Source organism: Phascolarctos cinereus, unplaced genomic scaffold (assembly GCF_003287225.1).
Source record: "Phascolarctos cinereus isolate Bilbo 61053 unplaced genomic scaffold, phaCin_HiC Scaffold_3;HRSCAF=262, whole genome shotgun sequence".
NCBI classification, from domain to species: Eukaryota; Metazoa; Chordata; class Mammalia; order Diprotodontia; family Phascolarctidae; genus Phascolarctos; species Phascolarctos cinereus.
This window is the reverse complement of record NW_027555736.1, coordinates 107,920,723-107,947,697: the sequence shown is the minus strand read 5'-3', so window position 1 is coordinate 107,947,697 and position 26,975 is coordinate 107,920,723. Positions and strand designations below refer to the sequence as shown.

The following is a 26,975-nucleotide window of genomic DNA, read 5'->3' as shown; positions in this document are numbered from 1 at the left end:
TGTCTCCTCTTATGTGACTTGTTGACTATAGAGAGAACCAGGCACTAAGTATCTATGGAACAACTTTATTTAAGTACACTGGGCACCACCAGGCAACGTGGTTAGGAAACAGGCTGTGCAGGGCAAAGGCTGGGGCTGAGAAGGAAGGTGGAAGGAAGCACACTGCAGTTTGGTTGCCACATTGCTTTCACACACACCTGGCCCCCCAGTGGTTGGGGCCTTTGGTCATGGTGGAGTTGGGGGAGAGGACACTGACTGGCATCTTTGGAATTTAGAAATGGGATAGGCAGGGGCCTGCTACTCGTCAAGGGAGAGCCACAAGATTATTCATAATGCCATAAGTATCAATGAAGGCAAATAGGCACCAAGGGGCTCCTAGATTATAGGCCACTGTTCAGGGAGGGGTGGCTCAAGCCAGATGCTTCAACTGAAATTGACCCATAGCAGGATGTAAAACCATCTCATTGGATGAGGAATGGGGCACTGCCTTTCCTTCTTTAGGCATGAGAAGAAAACATCTGCTGCCTGGAACCCCTGGCTTGAAGGCCTAGGTTTGAGTTAGGCAGTGCCAACTCAACTCCCTAGTATTCAGATCCCTCTTCCAGTGATTTCTTTCAGTTCTCCTGGGTGGTCAGCAGCAGGTTAGGGGCCCAGATTGCACCCTCCGTCAGACTCCTTCCACCCCAATTTCTAGCTCTGGCTTTCCTTCTTTCTTTGCTAGGCTTGGGACCCATGGTGAAACTGAGGGCACAATTCAAAACCTAAGGCTGGCCAGGCCATTGGGGTCCCAAGGGCGGTCTGCTAACCCAGTCATCTCTATGCAGCCAAGAAAGCCAGAGACCAGTCTCCTTTGCACCTCTGCCTGAGAACCACCCCCAGTGGGGCTGCAGGGATAAGGCACCTTCACTTCCTTAACTTGAGACAAGCTACATAACCCCAGTGAAGGCACTGGCACCTGATGCACCAGAAAAGCCCACTTCGAAATCTGCCTGGTGATAGAGCTGTGAGCAGGAGGAAGGGATTAGTGTTGGCAGGAATGCCTTTGCTCCAAACCTTCAGTTGCAACTGGTCTCAGTGCCCACGTCTGCTACCTCAGTAGGATACTGTTAATGGTACTTAGTGGGACCTGCTGGGTCCCCTCTCTCTCCAGGGGCTAGGCTACTACGCTAAGCTTAGGTGCTGTAAACATTAGTGTATGGAGGGAGACTAAGAAAGGCAGGCAGTAAGCAACTAGGGATCTACCCTTGCTGCTGCCTCCTCCTCCTTGGCCCGCTTAGTGACTAAGAGGTTACCAAACACCTTAATAATAAATAAAACCATATGGCAAATAGGATTTCACTTAAACTGCCCTGAAGCAAAGATGGAGGAAAGCACATTTAATGTGCCTGCAGCTGCAGCTTCCCCAGCTTCCCTCCTCATCTGGCCTACCTGTCACAAGTGCAACTTGATCCAAAAGGCAGGTTAGGCCCCACCCTGGCTCCTTAAACTCTCTCCTCTCACTTTTCTCCAAGGTTCTCCATGCAGAGGAAGAACAGCAGCAAGGATGTTGTGAGGGACGTGCTTAGGTGGCCTGGGCATCTGCACCTTATCCCAGCCAGTGAAGCCCCTATCTTCCACCAATTCCCTCCTGTGGTCCTGACCCTTAGGTAAACCCAAAGATTCCTATCCTCTCACCTATTCCCCTAACCCAGGGATTTCTGAAACAGCTCCAAGTGTGCTTCTCATTCCACAAACAAAAACAGCAAGAAAACCAAACAGTTCCTGCACAAGTCCCTATGATCAAGTGGCCAGCAAGTAACAGTGAGGAGCAAAGGGGAAGGTGGTAGGCCTGAGCTCCAGCCACCTGGGAGGTGGTCGGGGAGATGGTGGCAGGGCCTTCCTCTCGGGTGGTTCAGTTTGCCCTCCTCCTCTCCCTACAGTAGTAAACGTAGTCCCAAAAATAAAGGAAAAGGACCAATGGACAAAGAAACAGGGCACTCCAGCCAGGTGTTCTCCCCTCTCAGGAGCAAGTTAGTGGTCAACCCCTGGGTCCCAGGCTCCATCGTGGGGGAAGGCACCAGGCTCCCCGGGCCACACTGGCACACGCACATACACACGCATACATACCCACACCCACATCCACACATACAGGCAGATCCTCACACACTCCAACTCAAGAAAGCGAGTTTTAAAGTGGAGTTAACTTCGAAGATAGGTGAAACAGACGTCCGAACATTAAAAGGTTTTCCTATGGATGGATCGGGCACCGTCTTCTTCATATTCCTTTTTAGATACCCACATCTTCTTAAAGGTGTCCAGAGAGGCCAGAATGGAACCCCTGAGACAGAAGGAACCCAAAGAGGCAGTATGAGCGGCCTCTGAAGCCCAAGCTATATCTAAGCTAAAACCAGGTTAAATTGTTCCTGAGCTCAATTAGGCCTTAGCCTTCCACCTATTCCCATAACTACTCACCCAATCCATGTTGAATATAGTCTCTCCTGAGGAGCAGATATCTGAGAAGAGGTTGGAAAGAGAGTGGTGAGGCTCAAATCCCTCCCTTTACCTCCCCAAAAGGCAGCGAGTGAGAAGAATCAGTTTCTGAGGGAAGGCTCACTTGGGGCAGGTAACCTCTCTGGCCAGCAGGGTAGCCAATCCAGAATATTGCACAGGCTATACTCAACCTGGTACCTACTACAGGGCCTGGAAAGCCTGGAATGACCTGTCGGGAAGGCCCTATGCTAGAGATCTAGGTAACCCACCTTGGAAAAAGTCAGGCCCTAATGATGGACGTCGTGGCAGGTGCTTAACTTCTCAGTTGGCTATCCAATCCTTTTTCCTCTAGTCTCCATATTACTGTGCTGACATAGTCCTCATCACATACTGGGGTGTCCCCTAGGCTGGGGGCAAAGGGAGCAGAAAGATACCTGCAAACTTTACCCTCTTTTTCTGATAGCAGTACCAAGAGGACCTCAGAGTCACAGGTTTAAGAACATGGCATTTGGAGCATAAAGGGAAGACAGAACAGACATCATTTGAGGCCTGGACACAGGGGCTTGATCTAGAATCTGTTCGTCTGGGGTCTGAGGCTCCAGGGCAGACCATCCCCACATGGGCTGTTCACACTCTCAGAAGCCTATTCCCATCCTTGTGCCAAGCCCAGATTTCTCCTACCCTGATTTTCACATCTTTTGGAGCCAGTTTCTTCACTTCACTCAGCAGTCTGTCACCAAAACCTACAGAAGTCAGGAAAGGCAAGTCTCAGGTGATTTCTCTGGACCCCTGTGACCACAAGAGCTGAGCAGCTGGTTACTCAGAGGGTGATGACAAACCTTTGAACAGGGTGGAACCTCCTGAAAGCACGATGTTGGAGAAGAGCGTGCGCCTCAGGTCCATGTCAGACTTCTGGATGGCAAACACGAGCACTTCATGGATGCCCTCACTCTCCTCGCCAATCAGGTCTGGCCGAAACAGAAGCTCGGGGGCACGGAACCGAGAGGGGCCAATCTGCAGAGCAAAAAGCCAGCCTTAGAGGAAGCGGCAAGGGGCTGATGTAGTAGCTATTAACCTCCTGTATCCCCAGGATACAGGAAAAAAAAAAGAACCACAGGGCTCTTCTCAGTGCTCAGGGAATTCAGAAAGCCCAAGCTTAGGAAATAAACTGTACAAATATATTAAATTAAGTAGGCCTTGAATGCAAGCCCCTCGGGTAAGGTTAAGTCCTGCTAAGAAAAGGAAACTGATCTCTTGCACAAGATCTCTGAGTCTCTACTGGAAAGTAACTCTTTTCTGCTGTTGAGAGAAGCCTAAAACCTCAGCCCGGACACAGATAAAAAAAAAATTCTTAATTGTCAAGATCAATCATCCCTCTGGCCCACTGAGAACAACTCCTGAATATTTCTGTTGATGGTCCACTTTTCCCTATAAGGAACAAAATTCAAGATGCTTAAGCATCAAGAAGTAATAGAGAACAAGGCTGAGTTTCTACTAAAGCTGGTCTGTGATTCTATCTGGCTCCTAGCACCACTGTCTCCTGTTTCTGGCTTCCCAATGTTTTTGGTAGCCCAAACTACAGAATAACGTTTGCTTCAGCATTAAAGCAGCTTTGAATTTCCATGGACTTGGCAAAGAAGCTGTTTCTGTTTTAGACCTGGGCCTCCCCATTGGTAGCCCTATTTTAGGCTAGAACTCTGTCCCCAGAGGTTCTCTAGCAGGTTTGTGTCCTGTCCAGATACCTCAATGGTGCTTCCATCAGGCAGGTAGTACTGAGCCTTCTCTGTCTCCAGAGTCTCATCTTTCTGTGGGTTTATGGACAGGTAGCAGGCTCTCTGTAGGGCAAAGCACAAGAGGGGGTTAGAATCAACAGTTGTCATATCAGAGTTACGAGTGCCCCATGACAGAAGCCCACAATCTGTAAGGTTAGCCTCAAGAGCAGGCCTTTCTATGAGAAGAAATGGCTCTGAGTCTAAGGTCTTTCCTTTTCCTTTCACCAGTTTTCATCATTAGTCTACCCCTTAACCACTTAAGGCATGTGGCTCAGGTGGGTCTAGGAAAACTCCCAGTTCTTCCATAGCCTTAGCTACCATAAGCATTCTCCTTCCATGTGAGGAATGTGGTCTTGGGGTGCTCCCTCACTCCTGTGTCAGGTCTTTGTAAGATTTCCTTCTTTTTAGTGTAGGAGGATAGCTGAGGTGGTGAAGGCGCATATCTCAAGACTGGCCACCAGAGGGCAGCACTTCGGGAAGCTGAGCCTCTATTCCATTCTGGCTAAGGAGAATGAGCTTTCCAAGGGGAGCACAGACAGCCACAGTGGCTGAGCTCCACGGCCTTCCAAGTCTCCCTTCTCTCAATACTTCAAGGATCTCTAATAGTGCTGGCAGAGGTGCTCTCTCCTCTACACAAAAGGGTCATGACCCCTCTAGTACTTGGCAGAGGGTCCTCATGAGTTGCCCTGGTCAAAATATTCATTCCCCTGTGGCCAAGCCATTCATTCACCTGATGAGTCTCTGAATTTAGCTAGGTCGGTCTTCAAATTGCAGACACAGAGTCCATCACCTGGCTTGTACTGGAAGCATTTCCAGCTTGATAGGACCTGTCAGAGATTGTGTTCTGCAGGCATTGCCTTTTAGAACCCAGGCCTGCCTCTATGTCACATTAAGGAATTAAAAATCGGTAGAACTTTAGTGCAAGCAAATGGGAAATACAAAGAATGACAATCAGTGGCAGAGCTGGGACTCAAGCCCAGGCGTCCTGATTCTAAAGGTAGAGTTCTTTCCACTATTCTGTACTCCGGCTACCAGGAGGTAGCCTGGTGGGGAAGAAGGAGTTGCTGGGAGGCAGCTCTCCTGACACCTCCCTATTCCTCATTCCCCCAAAGACACTGACTTTCCCTGGAGGCAACGAGGTGGTACAGTAGATAAGAGTACTGCACTTGCTCATCAGGAAGACCTAAATTCATATCCTTCCTCAGACATTAACTAACTGTGTAACCCTGGGTTTCTCTTAGCCTCAGTTACTTCATCTGTAAGATGAGGATAATGATAGCATTATTACAGAGCTTACAGAGCTGTTGTGAAGTTCCAATGAAAAAATACACATGTAAAACACTTTGCAAACTTAAGATCACTATTATAAGTTTTAGTTATTATTAGATATTATTATTATTATTATTACCCTTTCCTCCCCATTTCTGGGAAGTTGCCTTAGTGCTCTCTATAAGCCCTGCTCCCCCTTCCTGACTGGTAGCTTTTGATTCCAAGCACACAGTTCTTGGTGGTGTTCCCGTCCTGGGCAGAGCTCACCTCTTTGATGGTCTTGACAATCTCAAACTCAGATGATGAATGAAAATCATAGCCCTCTTTTCGAAGGTAGAGACGGAGGAAACGGGAGACATCACGGCCAGCGATGTCAATGCGCATGATGGAGTGAGGCATGGCAAAGCCCTCGTAGATGGGGACCGCATGGGTGACACCATCTCCAGAGTCCAGCACCACTCCAGTGGTTCTTCCTGTTGCGTATCTGAAGCAAAAGGGGTTAGGAATCAATAGCTTGACCTTTCCTCCAGGAAGAAGTCCACTCCTCTTAAGCAAGCTGCTCAATTCAAGTCAAAGTCAAAGCCTTGAAATCATGGACAAAGAAGGCACACTTCAACTCCTTGCCTCTCAGTTAATTCAGGTAAAATAAAGAAAACAGACTAGAGGGGAGACCTGCATATTACCTTCCCCTGACTCTGATGGAGAATTTAAGCCCTCTGAGTGGAGGGACAGCTTTGTTTTGTCTTTGTATCCACAATACCTGGCACACAGTAGGTCCTTAATAAGTGCTCATTAAACGAATTAATACTTTTCTCACAGAGTTGCAAGAAAAGCACTCTGTAAATCTTAAAATGTTATGTACACATAATTATAACCATTATTATTTCTACAATAGCCTCCTTGGAATTGGACCTACTTCCTAGCATCACTAAATGAGGTAGAAAAAATGAGGCAAGATTTGAGGAACATACACGATGAGCTAATCATCCTCCTAGGAAACCAAAACTTTACCTACTTCTACAAACCAGGTTCCCTTCCAGAAAGTCCTTGGAAAAGCTGACTCCTTCAGTAGAGAACCCAGCTTTTCCTGATTTGTTCCAGTAACTCCATTCTCCCTAGATAGTAGCCATGTTCTCTAGATAGAAACCACAATGAAGAAATAGGCACACCAGGCATTAAGGGGTGTGGTGGTGTGCAGCGAGAGGACGGGGTTTTAAGGGGAGTTTTAGTGGCATATGCCATCCTTTTTTTTTCCCCTTCAGGACTGTCAGCAAGCATTCACAGATGTGAATAGCACGGGTAAAGCCATTTCCTAGATTTACTACCACCCATATCATCCATACGGTTCTGTCCATTGGGTACTAAATTCAATGCCAATCTGAGTTGACAGAAATCTGAGTGGACAAAGACAACAAGGAAATCTCATTTGGTTTCCCCACAGACCAATTCCTCCATGATTAGCATTTAGCTTCAATACCTCTATCCCTTTTTTCTGCCTCCTCCAACCCTTTGCTAGAAAGGCGTATCAGGTTGTTCTGAAATGACCTAACTGGGAAGAGTGGAAGACTAGCTTAGGTCAGCAGCCTGATTATCTACCCCTGGGGACAGTCAACTACTCACAGGCTCAGCACAGCTTGCATGGAGATGAAGAGGGCTGGCACGTTGAATGTCTCAAAAAAAACTTCAGCAGCACGTTCCCGGTTTTTTCGTGGGTTCAAGGGAGCCTCAGTCAGGAGCACAGGATGCTGGTAAAACAGCCCCAACCACACATGAGTATGATCTCCAAGGTTTTACTCCTCACTAACAGGGTAGGTAGGTAAAGAGGAAGATAGGAGCCCTGAGGTGGTAGCAGGCTGGTCCTGAAGGTGGTCGGCTGATAAAGCCACCAGATCTCCCACCCAACAAGCAGGACCTTGGGTAAATTCTCCCCAAGGTTAAGACTTCCTGAACTTTTCATGCCTTAGACGGCTTCCTGTTAACAGAACAATTCTCACCTCTTCTGAGAAAGTCTGAAGCTGGTCTTTGGAATAGACATACTGCCAGATGCGCTCCATGTCATTCCAGTCCTTCACAATGCCATGTTCCATGGGGTAGCGGATGGAGAGTAACCCACGATGCTCCTATAAGCATAAAGCAAAAACACAGTCCCATGGCCCAGAGTCCTGATATCTTAGTGTTGTGCTTGCATTTGGGGAGAAAGTGGAAGAGACTGAGGAGGAAAATGTGGTCTTTAGAAAACATAACTCGGGTATGGAATGAAACATATTTTCAGATATGGTCAATGTTGGCTCATGTTGCTTGATGATTCTTGTTATAAGAGAAAGCTATATTGGTAGGGTGAGTTAGTAGGAAGTAACAGAAAAGCCACTAAAATGTAAAAAAATGCACTGAGGAAAACTCAGAAGGGGACACAAACAGGCAAATTTTTTTTTACTTCCTTGTTCAATTTAATGTGCCCACATATATAATAATATATAACTGTATATAATACAAGTTAACAGTTTTATATATAATCCTCTTTTTTGAAGGGTTAGGACTTCAGCTCCTCCAAACTCAACCTACAGTCTAAGAGCCTTTTCTATATCTCTGAGGTTCTTAATGTGGGATACATTAACTTGTTTTTCCTGTAGTTTGATAATTGTATTTCAATATAATTGGTTTTCTTTGTAATCCTACATCTTTTATTTTGTGCATTTTAATACATTATTCTGAAAAGGGGTCAGATGGGTAGGCAGCTCATCACTCAAGCACTCTATGACCCCCAAAAGTTGAAGAAATCCTGCTCTGGAACAACCCAATATTCAAACCTCCCTTCCTCGATGCCTCTACTGCCAAACTGGAAGAAGAGCCAACCCATTAGGATCTGAAGCAACAGGTATAGGGCATTCTACTCATTATCTGGACAAAAATAAATAAATAAATTTCTTCTTTCTCATGTACGTGTACCTGGAAGGTCAAGGCCAAATCGAGGAGTAAAAATAATGCTGTTCTTCTTAGCAGAAAATAACTGAAGACTTCAGCAATAATGAATTAGATGAGTGCTTAATCACTACAACCATTTTACAACAAAAATACTGAGAAGCAATCAATTTTTGCATCATTGCATTTCTTTACATGTCACTGACAGAATCCCAAAGAACAGAGTCTCAATTTCAGGCCTATGTTATTGTTTGTGACAATGGGATCACGAAGGGCTCCCAGACAAGAGGCGGTTGCTGTGAGGAGTGGGATGAAGTGATGGGTGGGATGGGAACTACATGGAAGATCCTGAAAGGAAACTGTTTCTTTTTGTGGTTGGGTTCAATTGCTGAGATGGCCAACACTTGGGAGAAGGGGTGGGGTGGGTTTTAAGATTTGGAAGGGAAAGCTCTTCTATTGGCTTAAGACGACACCTGTAGTTTATTACCTCTGCTTTGGGGCCAATGAAAATATCCCCTTCCAGGGCTCCAGCCATGACACGGACATGTTTTGGTCTGCCTACGCTGCAAAAAAAGAGAGAAAGATGATTTTGTTACAGAAAGACATGAAGAAACATTCTGCCAGTGTGTCTTTCTCTTCTCCTCCTTTAAAAATTGAACTAAATTTAACAAATTCCTCTCTCCCCCACACAACACATACTTTGCACATAAGTATCAAAGGGGCAAAGGACCTGATCAAATTTCCAACAGAATGTCACACCTCAACAAGTTGTCCTCTGTGGTCCTCATATATGAGCAGAGCCAAGGCAGAACCATGAGGTTCATAACATTTGCCTTCTGGGCCTTTTGCTTCTACTCCAGTGCTCTTCTGCTTGTGAACTTTCTTGTCAAAGAAGAAAGCAACAAGAAACTCATCCTCATTCAGGTGTATGAACTTGGTTCTCTCTCATGTATGGCACAGTAAATCTTAATAAATGATTGCTGAATAAATGAATTACCATTCTGAGGAATATGTGCGTTTTAAAAAAAGATTTTAGGGCAATGTTTAAACCAAATGAATGACTCACCACTGTTAGAATTTTAGCACCAGCTGAAGAGATAGTGAGGCCTCTCAAGACAAACCAAACAAGTGGTCCAGCCATTTCAACTATCTCTAAAGCTGACACTTGCTCCTTACTGTCTCAAGTATCTGAGTTGTCCTCTCAGCTCTACCTAGGCTCCCAAAGTAGGATTTCTTTGAAAGGAAGGAGTCTGACCCCATAATGACAAAGTCACCCACCCTAACCTCTGATTAAGCCATAGTGTGACTTACTAGTTTGGAAAACAGTACTTGGGAATTTGATCTCCTGCAAAACCAGCTTTAATCACACCAGAGCCCTGGGGAGAGAAGTGAAGCAAGTTAAAAGTTTAGGAAAAACAATGGAGAGTCAATGGAAAGTAACTATGAGTTCTAAAGCCATAAATTCAGGGATGAAATCCCAGGGATACAGCATCTTCCCTTGGCATTTGGGGAAAATGCATTCTCCCAACTATAACTATGCATAATGCTTTTAAATGCTTTGAGAGCTCAGGCTTTGATGCAGGTAGCCTTTCTTTCAATCCCAATGAAACACCAACAGGCCACCCCTCCAAAGTATCCTACAGATGTGGAATTTGTCTATACAGATGCTAACAAGGCTAACCCTGAAAGGAAGACATAATTCAGTTCACAGTGCAAGGTTCTACTAGTCAGTCTCTGCAGGGAAAGTGAGGAGCATTCTTGTGCAAGGCCCAGAGGACAGGCTAGTTCAGACCATGAGGATTGGCCTTGGCCTTTGATGCTCTATGGTTGTGGGTACAGTACCCATAACTGACAGCTGGAATCTTAATTCAGCACCTTTAGTACCACTCAGTGGCCCAATGAAGTTAATCATCAACTTTAGGAACAGGTACCAACATTAGGCAGAACCGATGTCTGAGGCTGAACACTGCTTTTCGGTAGGTATACACCCTCTGCCCCCCTAGCACTCTCCTCCACCCTGCAGGATTTAAAGCTTCCACTGTAACTGGGACAGGTCTATTTCTGCTGTTCTTTTTGTTTTAGTCCAGGATCCTGCTATTTTCAGAATACATAGAGAATGATATACCAGAAACTGCTCCAAGCTCACTCCCTTTGTATCTAATACCTGTATAACAACCACAGCAGTCTCAGAGAGGAAGGAAGATTGACCACTGTGGGGCAACAGTTTAGTTTTCTTCTAAGGAGATTAGGTAGAGGAAGTATAAAGTGATTAAAGAACAGGGAAAAGGAGGTGAGGGCAGAACAAGCCAATTCTCTGAGCAAATGATAACGATGAACCATTGCCAAGAAAAAGGAAATGAGATCGAATGCAAATGGCCTAATTTAAAGCAGGTATGGGACAGAATCTGAAATTGCTCACTAGTCAATTTGAGAAGAAAAATTGCCCTGGTAACTCCAAGAAAGACAGGAATAAAAGCCTGGAAAAGCCTCAGCCAGAAATTGGCCACAAGGGGAGAAAAGGAGGAATTATACTATTGTGGGTTCAAGGACTTAAGTTCTGGAACCTACAGAGAAGACACCATAATGAAGTGATGAGAACTGCTCTTTATAAGAGGAATTCTGGGAAACTGGCTAACTCAAATCTCTTGGATTGCCCACTGCTCTTCTCTGGCCCTGGTAATGTAGACAGGCTGTTGGAGCTCTAGGAAGATGTTTCCATAGGATGGAAACCTGGAAAGGAAAACTATGTGAGATTTACAACACTGGTTTTTAGAGGTACAGTCTCCTTATCTGTATTTCAGTCAAGTGCCACAGAGATTTAAACCTAGCAAATACTTAATGTTTATTGAGTTGATTTGAATAAAATTACACAAAGAGAGGTCTTAGGCACTGGATTTCAAGCCAGACTAAGATATTATATTCATTTCTTCCCTTCTTTCCTTCATAGCAAGAACATGATAAGCTTGACGGTCCACAAGTGTTACACATTGCTTATAGTTTTGAATTTTTAAAATGTATTTATCAGTTTCACTGATTTTTTCCTCTCTTTCTTTTTGTCTGTAATATGGTGATGCAAAAAGAAAAATACAACAAAACTTATTTTATTTCTTTTATTTTTATAGGCAATTGGGGTTAAGTGACTTGCTCAGGGTCACACAGCTAGTTAAGTGTCAAGTGTTTGGTCAGAGGCCATATTGAACTCAAGTCCTCCTGACTCCAGGGCTGGTGCTCTATCCACTGCGCCACCTAGATGCCCCAACAAAATTTATTTTAAAAGAAAGTCCAAAAAAAGAAAAAAAGTTTGCTGGTCTCAAATAAGATTTTCACCTAATGGAAAAAGGGACTTTTAAAAAAACTGCCCTCCTGGGGTTGTGGAGACACATATTCCACCGTGCTCAAATCCGTTTGTTCTTACCAGATCCTTACCTGCTTTGGATTGCAAATGGAAGTGGTGGTTGGACTGGGGATGGACAGCTGAGATTCCTGAGAGGTCCGAGCCCCAGTCTGACACCAGAGACGCTCAGGCAATGCTGGTAATGATGTATGAAGTAGCATCACACTCAGCCCCACAGAAAGCAAGGACTGTCAGGGAGTGAATGGGACCTGCTAAGAGACTGGATGAAGTGCAGAACGGAGAAGTAGTTGCAGCATCTCTGTTCTGCTCCAGCCAAACCACTAGCGCACACAAAAGGGTTATGCCAATTTCCTTAACAGTAATTTATAATTAGGAACTTTGTACCTGGCAAATGAGCTGCCACTCTCTTTGTTATTCACCACGGCAAAAGTCAAATAAACAAACACATAGCAGCAGGCTCATTGAAAACAAGTGTTCATTAAATATTTGATTTCCTCGTTAAATATTTGATCTCTGAGAAGAACCAGAGTCTGCTGCCAGCAATGGCTACATGGAACAGAGTCATTTTGGTGCTGAAATGGAGCTTCTAATGTGGGAAGACAAACCACAAGTTCCTCAGCAGGCACCAGAAGCACACAGCAGCCAGATGGCCAAAGGACTGGGACTGAAAGAAATTGACCACAGGCACTATTTAATACTATAGCTGTCCATCCCTGAGCATTCTTCCTCCCTGTAAGTGGCAACAGGAATCCAAGGAAGCAGGAGTCTCTCAATAGGCAAAGTCAGGAATCAATGTCGGCAGAAGAATTCAAAGGATACAGCCTTACACTTAATCCCTGGGCACAGCGTGATTTTAAGGTGTTTACAACTGCCTTTGGCTATTTCTTCTCACATCCCTTTCCAATTTTTTCTGGATCCTCCATAGCACCTTGGATAGTGTCAGACTTGGTCAAGGCACTTAGTACGTACTCAACTGATTGGCATAATATTTCTTAAAATAATCTCTTCTTTACCCAATCCTTCAGGATGTTGTTCAGGTACAAACCAAGACTCTGAATGTCAAATTCTAGGTGAGGGCATGATTTGGATTGGTGTCATTTTCTAGTCCATTTTAAGGTTTCTAAGATTTTCTAGACTCACCGAGTTGGAAAGAGTTTAAGAGCGAAATAACTATTTTCTAACTGATGAAAATCTGAAAATCTGAGGCTGTTTTTTTGGCTGTATCTCATCTATAGCAGAGGATCACAGATTTAGAGCTGAGATAGACTGGAGAGGTCATCTAGCTGAAGGCCTTCATTTTATAGATAAAGACACTAAAGAGTTCAGAAAAGTTAAGAGATTTGCCCAGGGTCACATAGCAGGTGAGAGGCAGGGCTAAGATTCAAACCCAGCTCCTCAGACTAAAGTCATAAAAACAACTTTAAGACTGTTTAGAACTTTGATCTTTTAGAAAGTAAACTGTAACCTTTGAGTTCTTAAGTCACCAAGGACTTGGGACAGTAAATGATGATCATGGATAGGCAATAAGTCTCTTTTTACCCAAAGAAAACTGAAAAACAATTTTAAAGTTTTAAGCAAATTTATTTGTATCAGTGATTCCTATAGTAGATATACAGTTTTCAAAATTTGGTTCACAGGCATACTTGTAGACTGAGAGCTCCTCTATTAGGAATCCTACGATTTTAGAGATTATAACAGAGTACAGTCCACACATTTTGCACACTAGAAACCGAGGCCCAGAAAACAGAAATGACATATATAAGGATCACAGATCTAGAGTTGGAAGGGAACTCAAAGGCCACACTGCAGTCCAACTCTCTCACTTTACAGATGAGGAAACTGAGGGCCAAGGAGGTTACATTGCCTTGTCCAAGGTCACATAGGTAGTAAATTTCAGAGGTGAGATTCAATCCAGATCCTTCTTACTACAGAGCCAATGCTTTTCCCACAGTACCACAATAACTTGCCCAGGGTCGTATAGAAAAGTGGTGGCAGAATTGAGACTAAAATCCAGGTCTTTTGACTCAAGTCCAGTATGCTTTTTACCATACCATTCTATTTCATTTTAGTATTGCTATATTTAATAGAAACATGTTCCTGACTATAATTGCTCATGATACTTACCTCATTGATACTTGCAAAATTAATTTCATTTTTTTCTCATTAATTCTAGGTAGCTTTTTGTGGTGTTAAGCAGGAGTAATATATGTTAGATAGCAGTGGTACCAGCCAGAATAGCTGATGAAAAAAATCTGTTTTTTCTTCCCTTCCTTAATTCCCCACTTCTAACAAGTACTGCATTCTTAGCTTCCAGGAAAAAGATTTTTACAAAGACACAAAGTCTTTGTAAAATGCTAAAACTGTGAGACCCATTTCCATCAGTAAACACTTTTCATCAAAATAGATAACCTGATTCAGTTATCTAATATGGCTCATTCTACTCTTCATCCTGAGAGCTAAAAATAGCTGCAAAAGAGTCATCAAAAAATTAGTTCAGAATTTCAAACACTAAGAATTCATTGAGATCTCAGATCTAAATTTAAAGTGGCATATTCTCAGCAGTGTCCTAAAGATGAATGAAAAGTTTCTCAGATTTCGCTTTTAGTAGATGTACTGGCACAGGGATAGAAATGTTTTCCCAGTGAAAAGACAAAAGCAGAGTCTTCTAGTTCCAAAATTAATAATAGTATTGTTACTCTTAAGTACAACTTAATATGTTATTAGGGAAAGGAAGAAGAGTGAACTCAGCCCTGGGGGAACTAATTATCCTTTATAATAGAGAAAGAGCAAGGAGAATGATGGAAAGAGTTGGAGTTGAGAATATACATTAATATAAGAGGCAGGGGATCTGGTTAAACTGATGGACTTGACATTTCTACTCCTTAGCACTGCTGAAGGAAATTAAAAAGTTGTCAATTTGCTAAATGCTAATTTTACAAAGGGGGCAAAAAGAAAATGAAGATAGACCAGTTACATCTGGAGGAGGCCAGTAGACACAAGAACCTAAACTCGAAAAGTTAAGGGAGAACACTACTCAGGCTATTACAGTGTGCGTGCAATTTGCTTTTTCCTTCGGCCTTCTGGGCTCTTGGGCTGCTTATCACTACCCTACACCCTACCTGAGTTTGTCTCACCGTTATCAACTCCTTTAAGTCAGATCCGCAGAGACAGCAAAGGTAGCTGATACAAATTTTCCTGGATCAGGCAGACAAGTATTTCCCAAAGGTCATGATCAGTATGACAAAGTTCAAAGGGGGCACCTCAGGTAAACGAGATTCCAAGCAAGCCTATGTTGAACACTAGCACCTGTAATCACCAGACTTTTTACCTTTACTGAGATGGAAATGCAGCTGTTTTCAGAAAGGGAATTTAGCCCTTACAACCAGAAGTACATTTAGGAGGCTACAGTTTGATCTTCCCCCAAAACTACAGGTGCATTTGGGTTTTTCTCAGGACGAGGGGAACCTCCCAGCGTTATGACCCCCTGGTTAATTAACACCATCATTATAATTAGTGACCACAAAAACAATAAAGGCCAAGGAAACTCCCTCACAGCCACCAAGGCTCCCAGGGAGCCCCATCCGACCCCACCCAGGGGCTGGACCTGGCCTTCCCACGCACCCACTCCACCCAGGCCCAGGACTAAACAAAATCAGGCCCTTCCCCACCCATGGGCGGAACCTTGTCCCACTGGTCTCAACAACAGGAGTACCGGGAGCCAATCCTTGACGCTCCCTTCTGCCCCGCCCCGCCCCACAGAAAGAGGAAACTCTACGGCATTCCATCAGATTGACTGAGGAGCTAGCCAATCTCCTCAGAGTGCTGCCCCATCCGGCTAACTCGAGAGGCGGAACTAACTAGTTGAGATAGACAGCTAAGCGAGCCAATAGGATCATCAGAACTAGCGAAGGGGTTGGGCCCTGGGCGCCGACAGAGCGGTTAAGGCCCCTCAGGCCAAGGGCTCGATGACCCGGGGGCTACAGATGGGGCCTTTTTCTCCTCTGACCTCCACCCTAGAGATGCTGGCCTATAGACTGGCTAGGGACTGCCTCCCTCAAGGAGAAGGAGACGGCCAAAGCCTCCTGACAGGCCGAGCCAGTGACAAAGAGTCAGTGGCCAGGGCGGGGGACCCTCAGACTAAGATAGTCGGGCCCTGCTCGAGAAAGAGAGAACCAAGACTCACGTTGTCGATCACGACAGGCTGATTGGCGATAATATCGTAGGACTCCATGGCAGAGGGGGTCTCTCCTCTGGAGGAAGAAACTGCCGGCCGGGTCCGCCGCTGCTACCGCCGCTACACATGCGCAATGCTGTCCCCGGGACAAGGCGGTCGGGAGGGGCCGCTCCTCGCCCTCCGGAAGACTACAGTCCCCAGTATGCTATGCGGTACACCCCCTCCCCCCCGGAAAGCCTCTCAGTCTGTTTCAAAATCGAGCTAAGCTTTGCATGATGGGTACCAGCCCTTCCCTCGCATAGCACTTTGGGCTTTGTAGTTTAGAGAAGTGTGAAAGAGACCTAAATTGTTTGCCGTTGTTCATGATGGGATCTGTAGTCCATTGAGTCTTTGAGGCGGGTTCGAAATGTATGCTGGGACATGCAGTCTCACGGAGCTGTATCTCTAAGTACTTGCCTGTGGCCTCATAAATGCGCTACATACCGGGAACTTTTCTCCACAGTGGAATAACTTATTTTTCATTCTTGCTTTATACTTATATTTTATCTTTGCTATTCGTAGGGCCCATCTCCTTTCACATTTTTGCATGGCTTCAATATCTTTTGTTTTGCAACGTGTGTGTGTGTGTGTGTGTGTGTGTGTGTGTGTGTGTGTGTGTAGGGGGAGGGTTCTAATATTCATGCAATCAGCACAATGTCATCTGCAAACACAAGCATCTTTAAAACCTTACCGTTTGGACTCCTCTTACGTTTAGACTTTGTTTTGGACTTCCTTCCTGACAATGCCTAGCATCTTTGGTAAGCTCATGTGTCCATTGATAGTCATCATTGGAGGTTATCTCTAAAGCTGGAGCCTATAAGGAATCTTGTTTTGATTTTTTTAAATGCAGCTGTGCTTTTTGAAGTTGTGTCAAGATTGAATTTGGCTGTATAAAATCACATGCTTTTTTAAATATTCGACAAACAACAAGCAGTCAGTGGGAGCTTGTATTCTTTGTTTCATTCAGTCAGTTGTGTAACTATAAAGATGTGGTCTGTTATAGAACATAATTTATGAAAACCTGCCTGTTCTTTCTCATACTGTCATCAAGGATGCCTACGATATGTGTGTTCTTAATTCTCATAGATTTTTGTAGGTATATGGGTTTACAGTTATTGATTTTTTAAATAATTATTTTTAGTAGTAAAAATGCCCATTTCTTCCCCCTCACCCCCTTTGGCATCCTCTCCTTTTTATTAGATATCTTGAGAATCAGTCCCTCAACATTCATAGTACTGTGTTGCATCAGAACAGACCTCTTCTAGTTATACTTTGTTTAGTCTATCTGTATAAGTTGTTGTTTGTGATCATTTTTGACAGGCCTTTTAGAATCAGAAGGGCACTCAATTATCTAATTAAAATCCTTCATTTTACAAATGATACTAAGATCAAGAAAGTTTAAATTATTTCTCTGGGGATCACACAGCTGTCATTGAATAGCCAGGACTAGTAAGAGTATTTCTGCCACATTTCCTTGAACAAGTTATTTAACCTCTCCAGATTCATATGTACAATGAATAGATTGAATTAAATGATATCCGAGGTTCCTTCCATGAGAATTTTTGGTTCTGGTTTCATGTCTGATCATGCCCCTTCTCTACTCTAAAACCTTACCTAGGCTCTGCATTGCCTCAAAGATAAAATACAAACTCGTTTGCATTTAAGGCCCTCTCTGTTCTAAGCTCTTATTTCATACTCTTCACCTTTACAAATTAAGTTCTATTTTTTTTAATACAATTTGAGTGAAAATAAATTCAATACAGGGGTGTCCAATACTAGCACCATCCGCCCCTATGCTGTGGACAAAGAGCTGGACTAAAGTCGTCATTTGCCCCCCCCTTCTGTTTCCTGATCTGGAAAATGGGGCTAATATGCCTGCAGTAGGTACTTCACAGTTCATTGCTATCATCTTCAAAGATGATAATGTACATAAAATGCTTTCCACCCTCCGAGCTCTTGTTAAACCTAACCTTATCTGCGCCAAAGCTGCTACTCTGTCAGGATGGACAATATGCCTCTGAACCAACAGATGAGTTCTGGTAACACAGACAGCTTCTGTCTTTTCCCATAATGTTGCTGTTCTACTACAGTGTTAAATAGAACAACAACTGTCAGGAAATTGTCACTCTGGACTCCTTTTTGACTGCAACAGCTATAAAAGGAACTGCTGAAGCTTCGATAAGGGCCTAAGTTCTAATTTCTAAAGATGGTACTTTATCTTCTATTGTGTACCCTATGACTGGTATGCACTTTCTTTTCATCTGTCCTTATTGTCCTCATCCTTCAAGGCCAGTTCAAGTTCTGCCTATTTTTCGAAGTCTTTTCTAATTTTCCCCAGTTGCTGAGGTGCTTTCCCTCCTCAGTTTACCACAAATTAGAGTTACCTGTGTACATATTGTATCCTCTCCAATAAAATGTATGCTTCTTGAGGAAGGTGACTTTGAGTTTTTTATTTTTATATCCCCAGTGCTGAGCACACTGTTTTGAATATAGATGCTTTATAAATGTCCAATCAAATTCTTATGAACATTCCTTCAAGGCACCCAGAGTTTCATGCATCATCTCATTCCTTTTGATAGAGAGCCAGAATTATAACCTTATGTGGAAATGGAAACAAGGACAGATTAAGCAGCAGAAATGCAGACTGTTCCTGGCTTTGCAAGTTACTAGCCAGGAAGCCATGGAAAAGTCGCTTACCCTATCTGAACCTTCCTGAGTTTCTAAGTCTATAAAATGAGAATGATACTTGTACTATCTATCTCATAAGGTTGTTAAAAGGGGAAGTGTTCTGTAAGCCTTACCAAATTTGATGATATTTTAAAGCACTTAACACAGTGCCTAGCACACAGAAGGTGTCTAATAAATGCTTGCTACCTACCTCCCCTTAAAGCACTATATAAATGTGAGTTACTATTGGGATACCCGTTCCCAAGTATCAGTGTCTTTGAGTTACTTAATCATACTTGCCTATGGAACCCCCTCTTTTTCTATTGATTCCTGTGGCTGCCTCATTTTACATTCAAGATTATTTGAATAAATAAATGTGACTATAAAGTTATTGTAAGTTTTAAAAAATCCATAAGCTGGTGTCTTAGAATCTTTTTTTAAATCTTTTTTTTTTGGTGAAGCAATTGGGGTTAAGTGACTTGCCCAGAGTCACACACAGCTAGTGAATGTTTTATATGTCTGAGTCTTAGAAATTTTTAAGACTCTCCCCATATATAGCAGGTAATGGTTATGGGGGACAGCAGGAATTCTTCACTAGTAACTTTTCAATGTAGGAGAGAAACAGCAGAAGGGAATGCTATCATAATAAAAAAAATTTATTAAATTTCTATCTGTACGGAGTACTTGTGGAAAATTATATAGAGTGGCTTTACTTCTCCAAAAGTGGGTATTATTATATTTTGGTTCAGACCTCTCTGACTTTATCTGTATAGAGGAACTCCAGTTATGGAAACTCCTCTCAGTGATGCAGACTGGCAACTCATCTGTAACTGAGGGAATTTTTGAGAGCCACCTTGGAGCATCCAAAGGTTAAGCGACTTGCCCAGGGTTAGGCAGCTTGCCAGGGACTATCACACTAGTGATAGTGAGAAGCTGGTTCTCAATCTGGTCTACCATGCTGCCTTTTGTTTTAGTAATGTTCTTTTACAAAAATAACCCCTGCCTTCGTGGAGTTTACAGTCTTACAAACAACACACAGAAAAGAATACATAAAAGTCACAGCCGACAGAGGTAACCTTTCAGGAATCTTGTTCAAAGATGCTGGTGCTGCCGATACGGAATCGAAGCCTAAACTGCTTTAAAAAAAAAAAGTCAATACCACGCAGATGAATGAATGAATGAATCAGTCCGCCGGGATAGAACTTCCTTCGCACAAAGGGGAGAGCAGCGGTAGCCGTCAAAGGTACAGAACCGTGGTCCTCTCGCTAGTCTCTGAGGGATGCCCAGAGCCCTGCGTGCACTCAGGTAACACCTCCGGATGGCCAGGGCTAGCCCAATAACTTCTCCCACCCTCCCGGGTCTCTGGACAGTAGAGGCGGGGCCTGTTGTCAAGCCACGCCTTCCAGCCTGTGACTGATATAGATGACAACCAATAATCATCAGGAGAGCGGCCGCTGGAGCCCCGCCCCAAAGAGCGCCCGGCGGCCCCGCGGCGCCTCACTGGCAGACTCGGCAGCGGCGGCGGCCTGGGTGGACGGGGGTGCTGTGCGCAGGCGCGGAGTCCGGACCTCGCTGCTGCCCCGGTCGCCTCAGGGCGTCGCACCCACGAACTCTGCTTGCTGTCCCGCCAGTGTGTCCGTCAGTGCCAGCCTCCGCCCCCCGCCCCGGCCCCGGCCCCCGCCGCTCCGATGGCTGAGCTGCGGCCTAGCGGCGCCCCCGGCCCCGCCGCTCCCCCGGCCCCAGCCCCAGCTCCGGCCCCCGGCCCCGCTGCACCCCCGGCCTTCGCCTCACTCTTTCCCCCGGGGCTACACGCCATCTATGGCGAGTGCCGCCGCCTCTACCCCGAGCAGCCCAATCCGCTGCAGGTCACCGCCATCGTGAAGTACTGGTGAGCCCGGGGGGCGGAGCGGAGGGCTAGCCGAGGGGGGCGGGGGCAGCGCGGCGGGTGTTGAAGGGTTAAGCCGACGGGCGGGGGGAGGGGCCAGCGAGGCGACGCGAGGCTTGGGAGGGAAAGGGTTAACTTGAAAGCCTCCGGGGAGTAACGGGAACAAAGGGGTTAACCGGGCTCGAGGACCCAAGAGTTAATGGAAATTTGGGCAGAGGGGGTGCTTGGGGTTGCGGGGCTATGGAAGAAAAGGGGTCTTTGGAGCCGGGGGCGGGGCATAGGGACTCGTAGACCCTGGCGGGAGGCAAGAGGAGCTACGGCTTAGGAGAGGGAGCCAGGGGTGGGGGGTGGGAGAGGACAGGACATTATTGTAGGGTGGAAAAGTCTAGGAGTCCCAAGCTGGAGGTTTGGGGCTGAGCCGTTGTTCGGACGGCCTAGGGTGGCTGCCTGGGTCGGGGGAAAGTTTGCCTGTTTGGGACTTGTTGGAAGGAGTCCCTCTTAGGGATGGGGGGGGAGGGGAGGGAAAAGAAGGGGAGGTGGAGAAAGAGAAGGTCTATGCCCTGGATGGACTGGAGGTTAGAGAAGAGAAGAGGAACTTTTTTTTCCGGACACAGGCAGGATGAGCTAAAACCTGTTGGTAGTGGACAGGTTTTGCACTTGAAGTTTTTTGATCGGTAAATTCTCCTCCTCTTTTGTTTTTAAGTTTTGGAAGTTTTCTCTGAAAGTCGTTCCTTTGACGGCCTCTTTTGCTTTTGGGTAATGAACTGACCACAATCTTAATTTCTGTAGACCTAGAGGAGGAGAGCAAATTGAGTCCAGGGTCAAACATAGGGAATGAGGAATTCTCATTGAATTTAAAGGGGCTAAAGGTTAGAAAAAGATTCGTATATGAGCTTTTTTAGGCGCAGCTTGGCTTATCTCCGTTGGAAGACGTGAAAAGAATCCTGTACTGAGAGGCCTGGGTTTTTAAGCCCAGTGTCTCTGACACTTAACTAGTTAGTTCTCTTTCCACTGACAAGTCACTTAAACTCTCTGGGTTAAAGTTTGCTCTTTTGCAAAGTGTTTTAAATGTGCTCCAAAATCTCTTCGAGCGCCAAATTCTTTGATTTTTAAAAATGATTTTTGATTGCCCTAAAGCACCGGGGGTATTTGGCCATAAGAGAGCAGTAGGGCGAATGTTTGAAGGGCTATCGCATGTCTCTAAGGGGCACAAACGTTAGGAGCACCGAAGGGAGGAGTGGAAGAGAAGTGGATTCATACTTTATTTAAGGAAAAACTTTCCAACAATTAGGTTTATGCAGAAGTGAGAGGAGATACTGCTCACTTGAGGTCTTCAAGAGAATATTATAGAGGGGATTCTTAGTCGGGTGAGAGTTAGATTAAATGGCCTCTGAAATCTCTTCTAACTCTCATTCTGTGATTTTTATGGCAAACTGGTAACAACCAATGGATTCTGACAAGGAGGCTCTAGTCTCAGCTAGAAAATATACTATATTGGTACCAAGATTTATTTCATGAGAATTGTTTTATAGCTTGTAGCTGTCCCTTTAAGGAAGACGCTCGGTTCATGTCCATGCAGCCTTGGGACAGGAAGAAGGGGCAGATCCCTGGAAACTGACCTCTTGAGACAGCTGCTCTTCTTGTGGCTCTGGAATCAGTTGACTAGAAAAAGGGGAAGCTGGGTAAAGTGAGTTCCATTTCTGAATCATTTGGCCTATGATTTCCTCTTTTGGGATTGAGCACTTCTTCTCACCAAATACCTTACCATTTCCCTTTAAATGCTGCTGTGCAGGTCAGTGGCTAGGAGACCTCCATGTTGGAACAAGCGGTCTGCTGCAGGGCAGGCTCAAAAGTTGGCTAAGCAATAGATAATGAGACCTGGCCACTTGTTCTTTTGGAAAGGGAAGTTTTTTGTCCCAGTTGTTGAGGCACCGTTCTCACCTCTTTAGGATTGTTCTTTAGTTGAAGTAAAAAATACCTTTGAGTAATATTAACAATGATTCATATTTCTGTAGCTATTTCTGGCTTATATTTTCTTTGCAACAACACTGTGAGGGTAGTCAGTGCAAATATTATAACTCCCGTTTTATAGGTGAACAAATTGACAGTGAGAGAAATTAGGTGATTTACCTAAGGTCACCTAGCTAGGAAATATTAGGCAGGATTTTAACCCAGGCCTTTTGACTCCAACTCTAACACCTTACTCTTCTCTTAAAAGACCCTTCTGCTGTTCCTCAAACAAGACACTTCATCTCCTGACACTGGGCATTTTTACTGGCTGTTTTCCCTTGCCTGGACTACTTTCTCTCCTCATTTGGTGTTCTGGGTTCCCTCAAATTAAGCTGAAGTCCCACTTTTGCAAGAAGGTTTTACCAGTCCTCCTTAATTAATAATGCCTTCCCTCTCCGACTGTCTCCAGTTTATCCTATCTATAGCTTGTTGTGCTTATTTGTTTGTGTGTTTTTTCCTCCATTAGACTGTGAGTTGCTTAATAGCAGGGACAGTTTTTTACCTGCCCTTGTATCCTCAGCACTTAGCAGAGTGCTTGGCATATAGTGGGCACTTAATAAATGTTTATTGACTAACAAGCTTTATTACTGGTACCCTAGGCTGACTTTCATTTAAAAATACCCTGATGCTTGTATCAGCTGTCTGGTAACTTAATTAACAATTTAAACTATGCTTTTATATATTAATGTATGGTTTGATTGATGTGATTAAAGTACTTCATGGGGAATGAGAAACTTAGTACTTTAAGACTTCACCCAATGAGATTTCTGAGTAGAATGGTGTCACAGGGGGAAGAGGACTTGGTTTATTCATAGAGAAGGGCAAATATTTTTCTTAGTTGATCCAGATGTGTGTAGAATGTACAGAGTACAGCCCATAGCAAGAACTAGAACTGGTTTTGAGAATATTGCCTTTTTTCCTCAAGTATGTATGTGTTTGGAATTGGGCTTGCTTACATACTTTGTGGAGAACACTTTGTTCAATTCTGGGGAGACATAAGCTTAAATAAGACACATTCTTTGTCTTTGTGGAGCTGCCACCTGTGCATTGCCATTATTTTCTCAATTTCTGTTGAGGGCAGCCCCATCCTTTTTGTCACCCTGGTTCAAAACCTTAATATCACAATCATGTTTTTATTCACTGTCATATCTAGTTAGCTGCCAAGTCTTTTTGAATCTACCTCCATAGTGTTTCTCACATCCATCCTTTTTCTTTCCATCCAAATGGCTGTCATCGTAGTTCAGGCCCTTATCACCTTGAACTTGACTATTGCAGCAGCTTTCCAATTGGATTTCCTAGCTCCCAGTCTTTCCTGTTTCCAATCCATCTTTTACACAGCTGCCCACAATAATCATCCTAAAGCACACATCTGACTATCTCACATACTCATGAAACTTTAATGGCTTCCTGTTGTCTCTAGAATAAAATAAACTACTCAGTTTGGCTTTTAAAACCCTTTATGATCTGGTTCCAGGCAACCTTTCCAGGCTTATTTCATGTTATTCCCATTCGTGTATTCTGCATTCCTAACAAACTAACCTGATTGTCGTTCCTCAGACTCTTGCACTTTCTTGTCTCTGTACCTCTGATAGCCTGTGGCTGTTTTGTATACCTAGAATTCATTCCATCTTCACCTCGGCCTCTTAGAATCCCCAGGTTCCTTCAAGGTTCAGCTCATGTGCCATCTTCTTTGGAAAACCTTTTCTGATCTCTCATAGTTCTTAGAATTCTTTGTCCTCAGATTCTGTCATATACTTTTTTTGTTTACACATCATATTCCTCCCAGGAGTATGTAAGTTCCTTAAGGACAGAAATTATTTTTAATCTTTGTATCTCTAGTGCCTAGCACATAGTAGCAGGAGGTACTTAATAAGTGATGTTGGATTGGATTGTTAACCAACTTATGACTTTTCAAAGAGGGGTTGAAATATAATAACTAAGAAAACGGTCATACAGTACTTTGTGATACAGAACTGCTATCATAAGAAAGACTAGCTTAGTAAAAGATTGTCTTTAGAACTTTGAGTCTTTTTTTGAATAATTGAGAAATGGCTAGCAACTCACAGATCCTAAGTTTGGGATTCCATTCCAGCTGCTATTTTACTGTGTGATTGACTTAAAAGTTCTCAAGTGATCCTGCCTGTGTTTGGTTGTGGCATGGAGTTGCCTTCTAGTTACTTTCTCCACAGTATATCAGTGGCCCTTGTGCTAGAAATGCCCGCTAGTGATTTCTCTGGCTGAAGGCCAGGATGTCTGGTGAGCAGAGAAGGTAGTGAAACACAAATCCACAATAGCAGTCTGGGTATTAGAATCTTGGGACCAACTTAATGCCTGGCAACTGACTTTCAGCCCAAAGTTGAGTGTTTCAAGCTCCTCTCTCCACAGCAAACATGAAAGATACTTTGGATCTTTGGATAACATCTTTAAGTGCAAAATATTATTTTCCACATGCTCATCTGCTTTCAATCAGGTCTTTGACTGGCAGAATAGAACATACTGTGCTTGGGGCCAAAGTTAGCTTTGGTTTGACTTTTGGTCATGTAGTTTTAATTTTAAGGAAAACCCCTGTCTCTACCTCTTGACCTGGCATCTTTGGGATTTCTTATGAGGAGTGAAGAAAATAGGATTAGAGAAGCAATTGAACTTCTCAGAGTGTCATGGAGGGATGAAAACTGATGAGGCTTTAGGTTTGGAAATTAATTCACAGCTGGAAGCTGGAGCAGGTAAAGAGGGTACACACTATTGGGCATACACATTGTTTTGTTTAAACACCTACCAAACAGTGTTGTTGTGAGAATTAAGTGAAATTATATATATTAAAAAATGTGTGTGTGTGTGTGTATATATATGTGTGTGTGCATATATTTATATATACATATGTATATGTAAAATACTTTGCTAATTTAAAAATGATGTTTAAATATCAGCTATTATTGCTTCTTTCTTGACCCTCTGGAGTTTTTTCCAAGAGCTCTATTCCTACTTTTTCTTAGTCCCATTGGTTTTGGGATTAATGAAATAAATTTTAAAAGCAAAAGGGAGGGTAGAAATGGAGGTTTGCTGCTTCTTTTCTCTTTTCCTGTCCATCCCAATGAGGACAGATGCTCTTTGTATTAGATTGTATTGTATCGTATGCCACAGAAACTCTTTCCTTGCATGTTCCTAGCATACTTAGAAATGAAGGTTTCTGTAGAGACTGTATGGTACACTCTTAGGGATGTACAGAACCCGATCAACCAGTTTTAAATGGCACTCCACTACTAGGTCTGCCCTGACCATTTGCAATATGTATTTTTATATGAACAAGATTTTTAAAATGAGAATATCTTTCCTTCAACATATTCATTGCACTAATTATCATGTGCTTAAGGAAGGATGAGAAAAAAGTATTTGAGAGTAAATGTTGGCGTTAGAAGGTGGTTTCAGTTAAGTTTGTGTTTGTCAAAATGACCCATTTCCCCACAGATGCTGAAGAAAAGTCCAATGATTTTGTAAAGCACTAATTACTGTTTAAAAGTCCTTGATTGAATTAAATCCTTAGAGTGAGATGATGACTGTGGTTCTTCCGTAAATGCTTTTCTCTGTGCACCAGACTGTGGGAATTGTGTGGTGAATTTAATGGGCTCCTCTGAGGCCTAAATTCATTTAATGTTCCAACTCTACCTTTGAGCAGGCAGTCACGTGGACAGTGTCTTCCAGCTGCAGGAGCTTGCCATGTTGAGCCCAGCATGGTCTTTGCTGTAGTTTTGTGTGCGTAGTTGAGTTATCTCAAGTTTGGCTTTTGTCCCTTGCAATGATAAAAGACCAGCTTTGGTCTGTAGGGTGCAGGCTAGTTAGTGTCTGTGCAGGCTGTAGGCTTTCAGCTTGTTTAGAATAAAGCATAATTAACATAGAGCACAATATGGTCTTTCAGGAATTACCCTCCTGAAGAGGAGAGAATGTAGTTCAGACCCTTAGCCCAGGAACAAAAAGAGAGTTTGGAATATTGCCTCCCAGAGTTCCTGTTAGCCTTTCAGCAGTGACTGATTGAATTCCATCTAAAGGGTTCATGCATTGCATCGAAGCTTCTTGCCATGTTTACAGGCGTGATGAAAAATAGGTAACTCATGCTAGTATTGCTTGTCATCTGTAATTGGAGACATCAGGAAGCAAGGCATACACCTGAGCAGATAGTTGCATTTCCAAAAGGGGCCCTGCCAGTTGATAGCAGGGGAAAGATTTTGGTAGTTAGAGATTCGGGTCGTCCTCTGTTCATTATTTCTTGTTCTCATCTTTCAGGCCAGTCCAGAAAGAGGAAGCTAACATCAGTTACTTAATCAACAAGTATTATTGAGTACTATTTGCTAGGTGTTATGAATACAAAACCAAAAACAAAACAATTCCTGTCCTCAAGTAGCTCATATTCTAATTGTGGGG

General features: G+C 43.8%; 2 protein-coding genes and 1 non-coding gene across 5 annotated transcripts in view; 1 reads left to right on the top strand and 2 right to left on the bottom strand.

Annotated features, from left to right (window-relative positions):
• Positions 1–49: 49 nt before the first annotated feature.
• Positions 50–19,842, bottom strand: ACTR1A (actin related protein 1A). Of its 2 annotated transcripts, none has more exons than XM_020967519.2 (11): positions 19,824–19,842; positions 9,741–9,805; positions 8,917–8,992; positions 7,505–7,630; positions 7,131–7,255; positions 5,778–5,994; positions 4,212–4,304; positions 3,309–3,483; positions 3,151–3,212; positions 2,452–2,492; positions 50–2,317 (listed from the first exon to the last, which is right to left on the bottom strand). In XM_020967519.2, the coding sequence occupies exons 3-11, from the start codon at positions 8,962–8,964 to the stop codon at positions 2,215–2,217; spliced, it is 990 nt and encodes a 329-aa protein (XP_020823178.1). In that variant the 5' UTR covers positions 8,965–8,992; positions 9,741–9,805; positions 19,824–19,842; the 3' UTR covers positions 50–2,214. The 2 variants fall into 2 exon arrangements, with proteins under 2 accessions (XP_020823178.1, XP_020823173.1); XM_020967514.2 differs by lacking the exon at positions 19,824–19,842 and adding an exon at positions 15,968–16,108.
• On the bottom strand, positions 18,051–18,187 carry LOC144456424 (small nucleolar RNA SNORA16B/SNORA16A family). The gene has a single exon (XR_013485517.1). It is a non-coding gene; the product is annotated as a small nucleolar RNA SNORA16B/SNORA16A family (small nucleolar RNA).
• A 326-nt stretch (positions 19,843–20,168) lies between the features above and the next one.
• Positions 20,169–26,975, top strand: part of SUFU (SUFU negative regulator of hedgehog signaling) — a 133,799-nt gene continuing 126,992 nt past the window's right edge. For both annotated transcript variants that reach the window (XM_020967505.2, XM_020967501.2), the window contains exon 1: positions 20,169–20,552. In XM_020967505.2, the coding sequence (XP_020823164.1) occupies positions 20,353–20,552 (200 nt within the window). In that variant the 5' untranslated portion in view covers positions 20,169–20,352. The remainder of the gene's footprint in view (positions 20,553–26,975) is intronic.

Bases quoted from the DNA above. Each gene is read 5' to 3' on its own strand.
- ACTR1A (XM_020967514.2), bottom strand. From the start codon at position 16,015: ATGGAGTCCTACGATATTATCGCCAATCAGCCTGTCGTGATCGACAAC. The intron at 7,631-8,916 runs GTAATAAACTAC...TTATGCTTATAG, and splicing joins TCATTGGCCCCAAAGCAGAG to GAGCATCGTGGGTTACTCTC. The intron at 3,484-4,211 runs GTATCTGGACAG...TTTGCTCTGCAG, and splicing joins CTGATGGAAGCACCATTGAG to ATTGGCCCCTCTCGGTTCCG.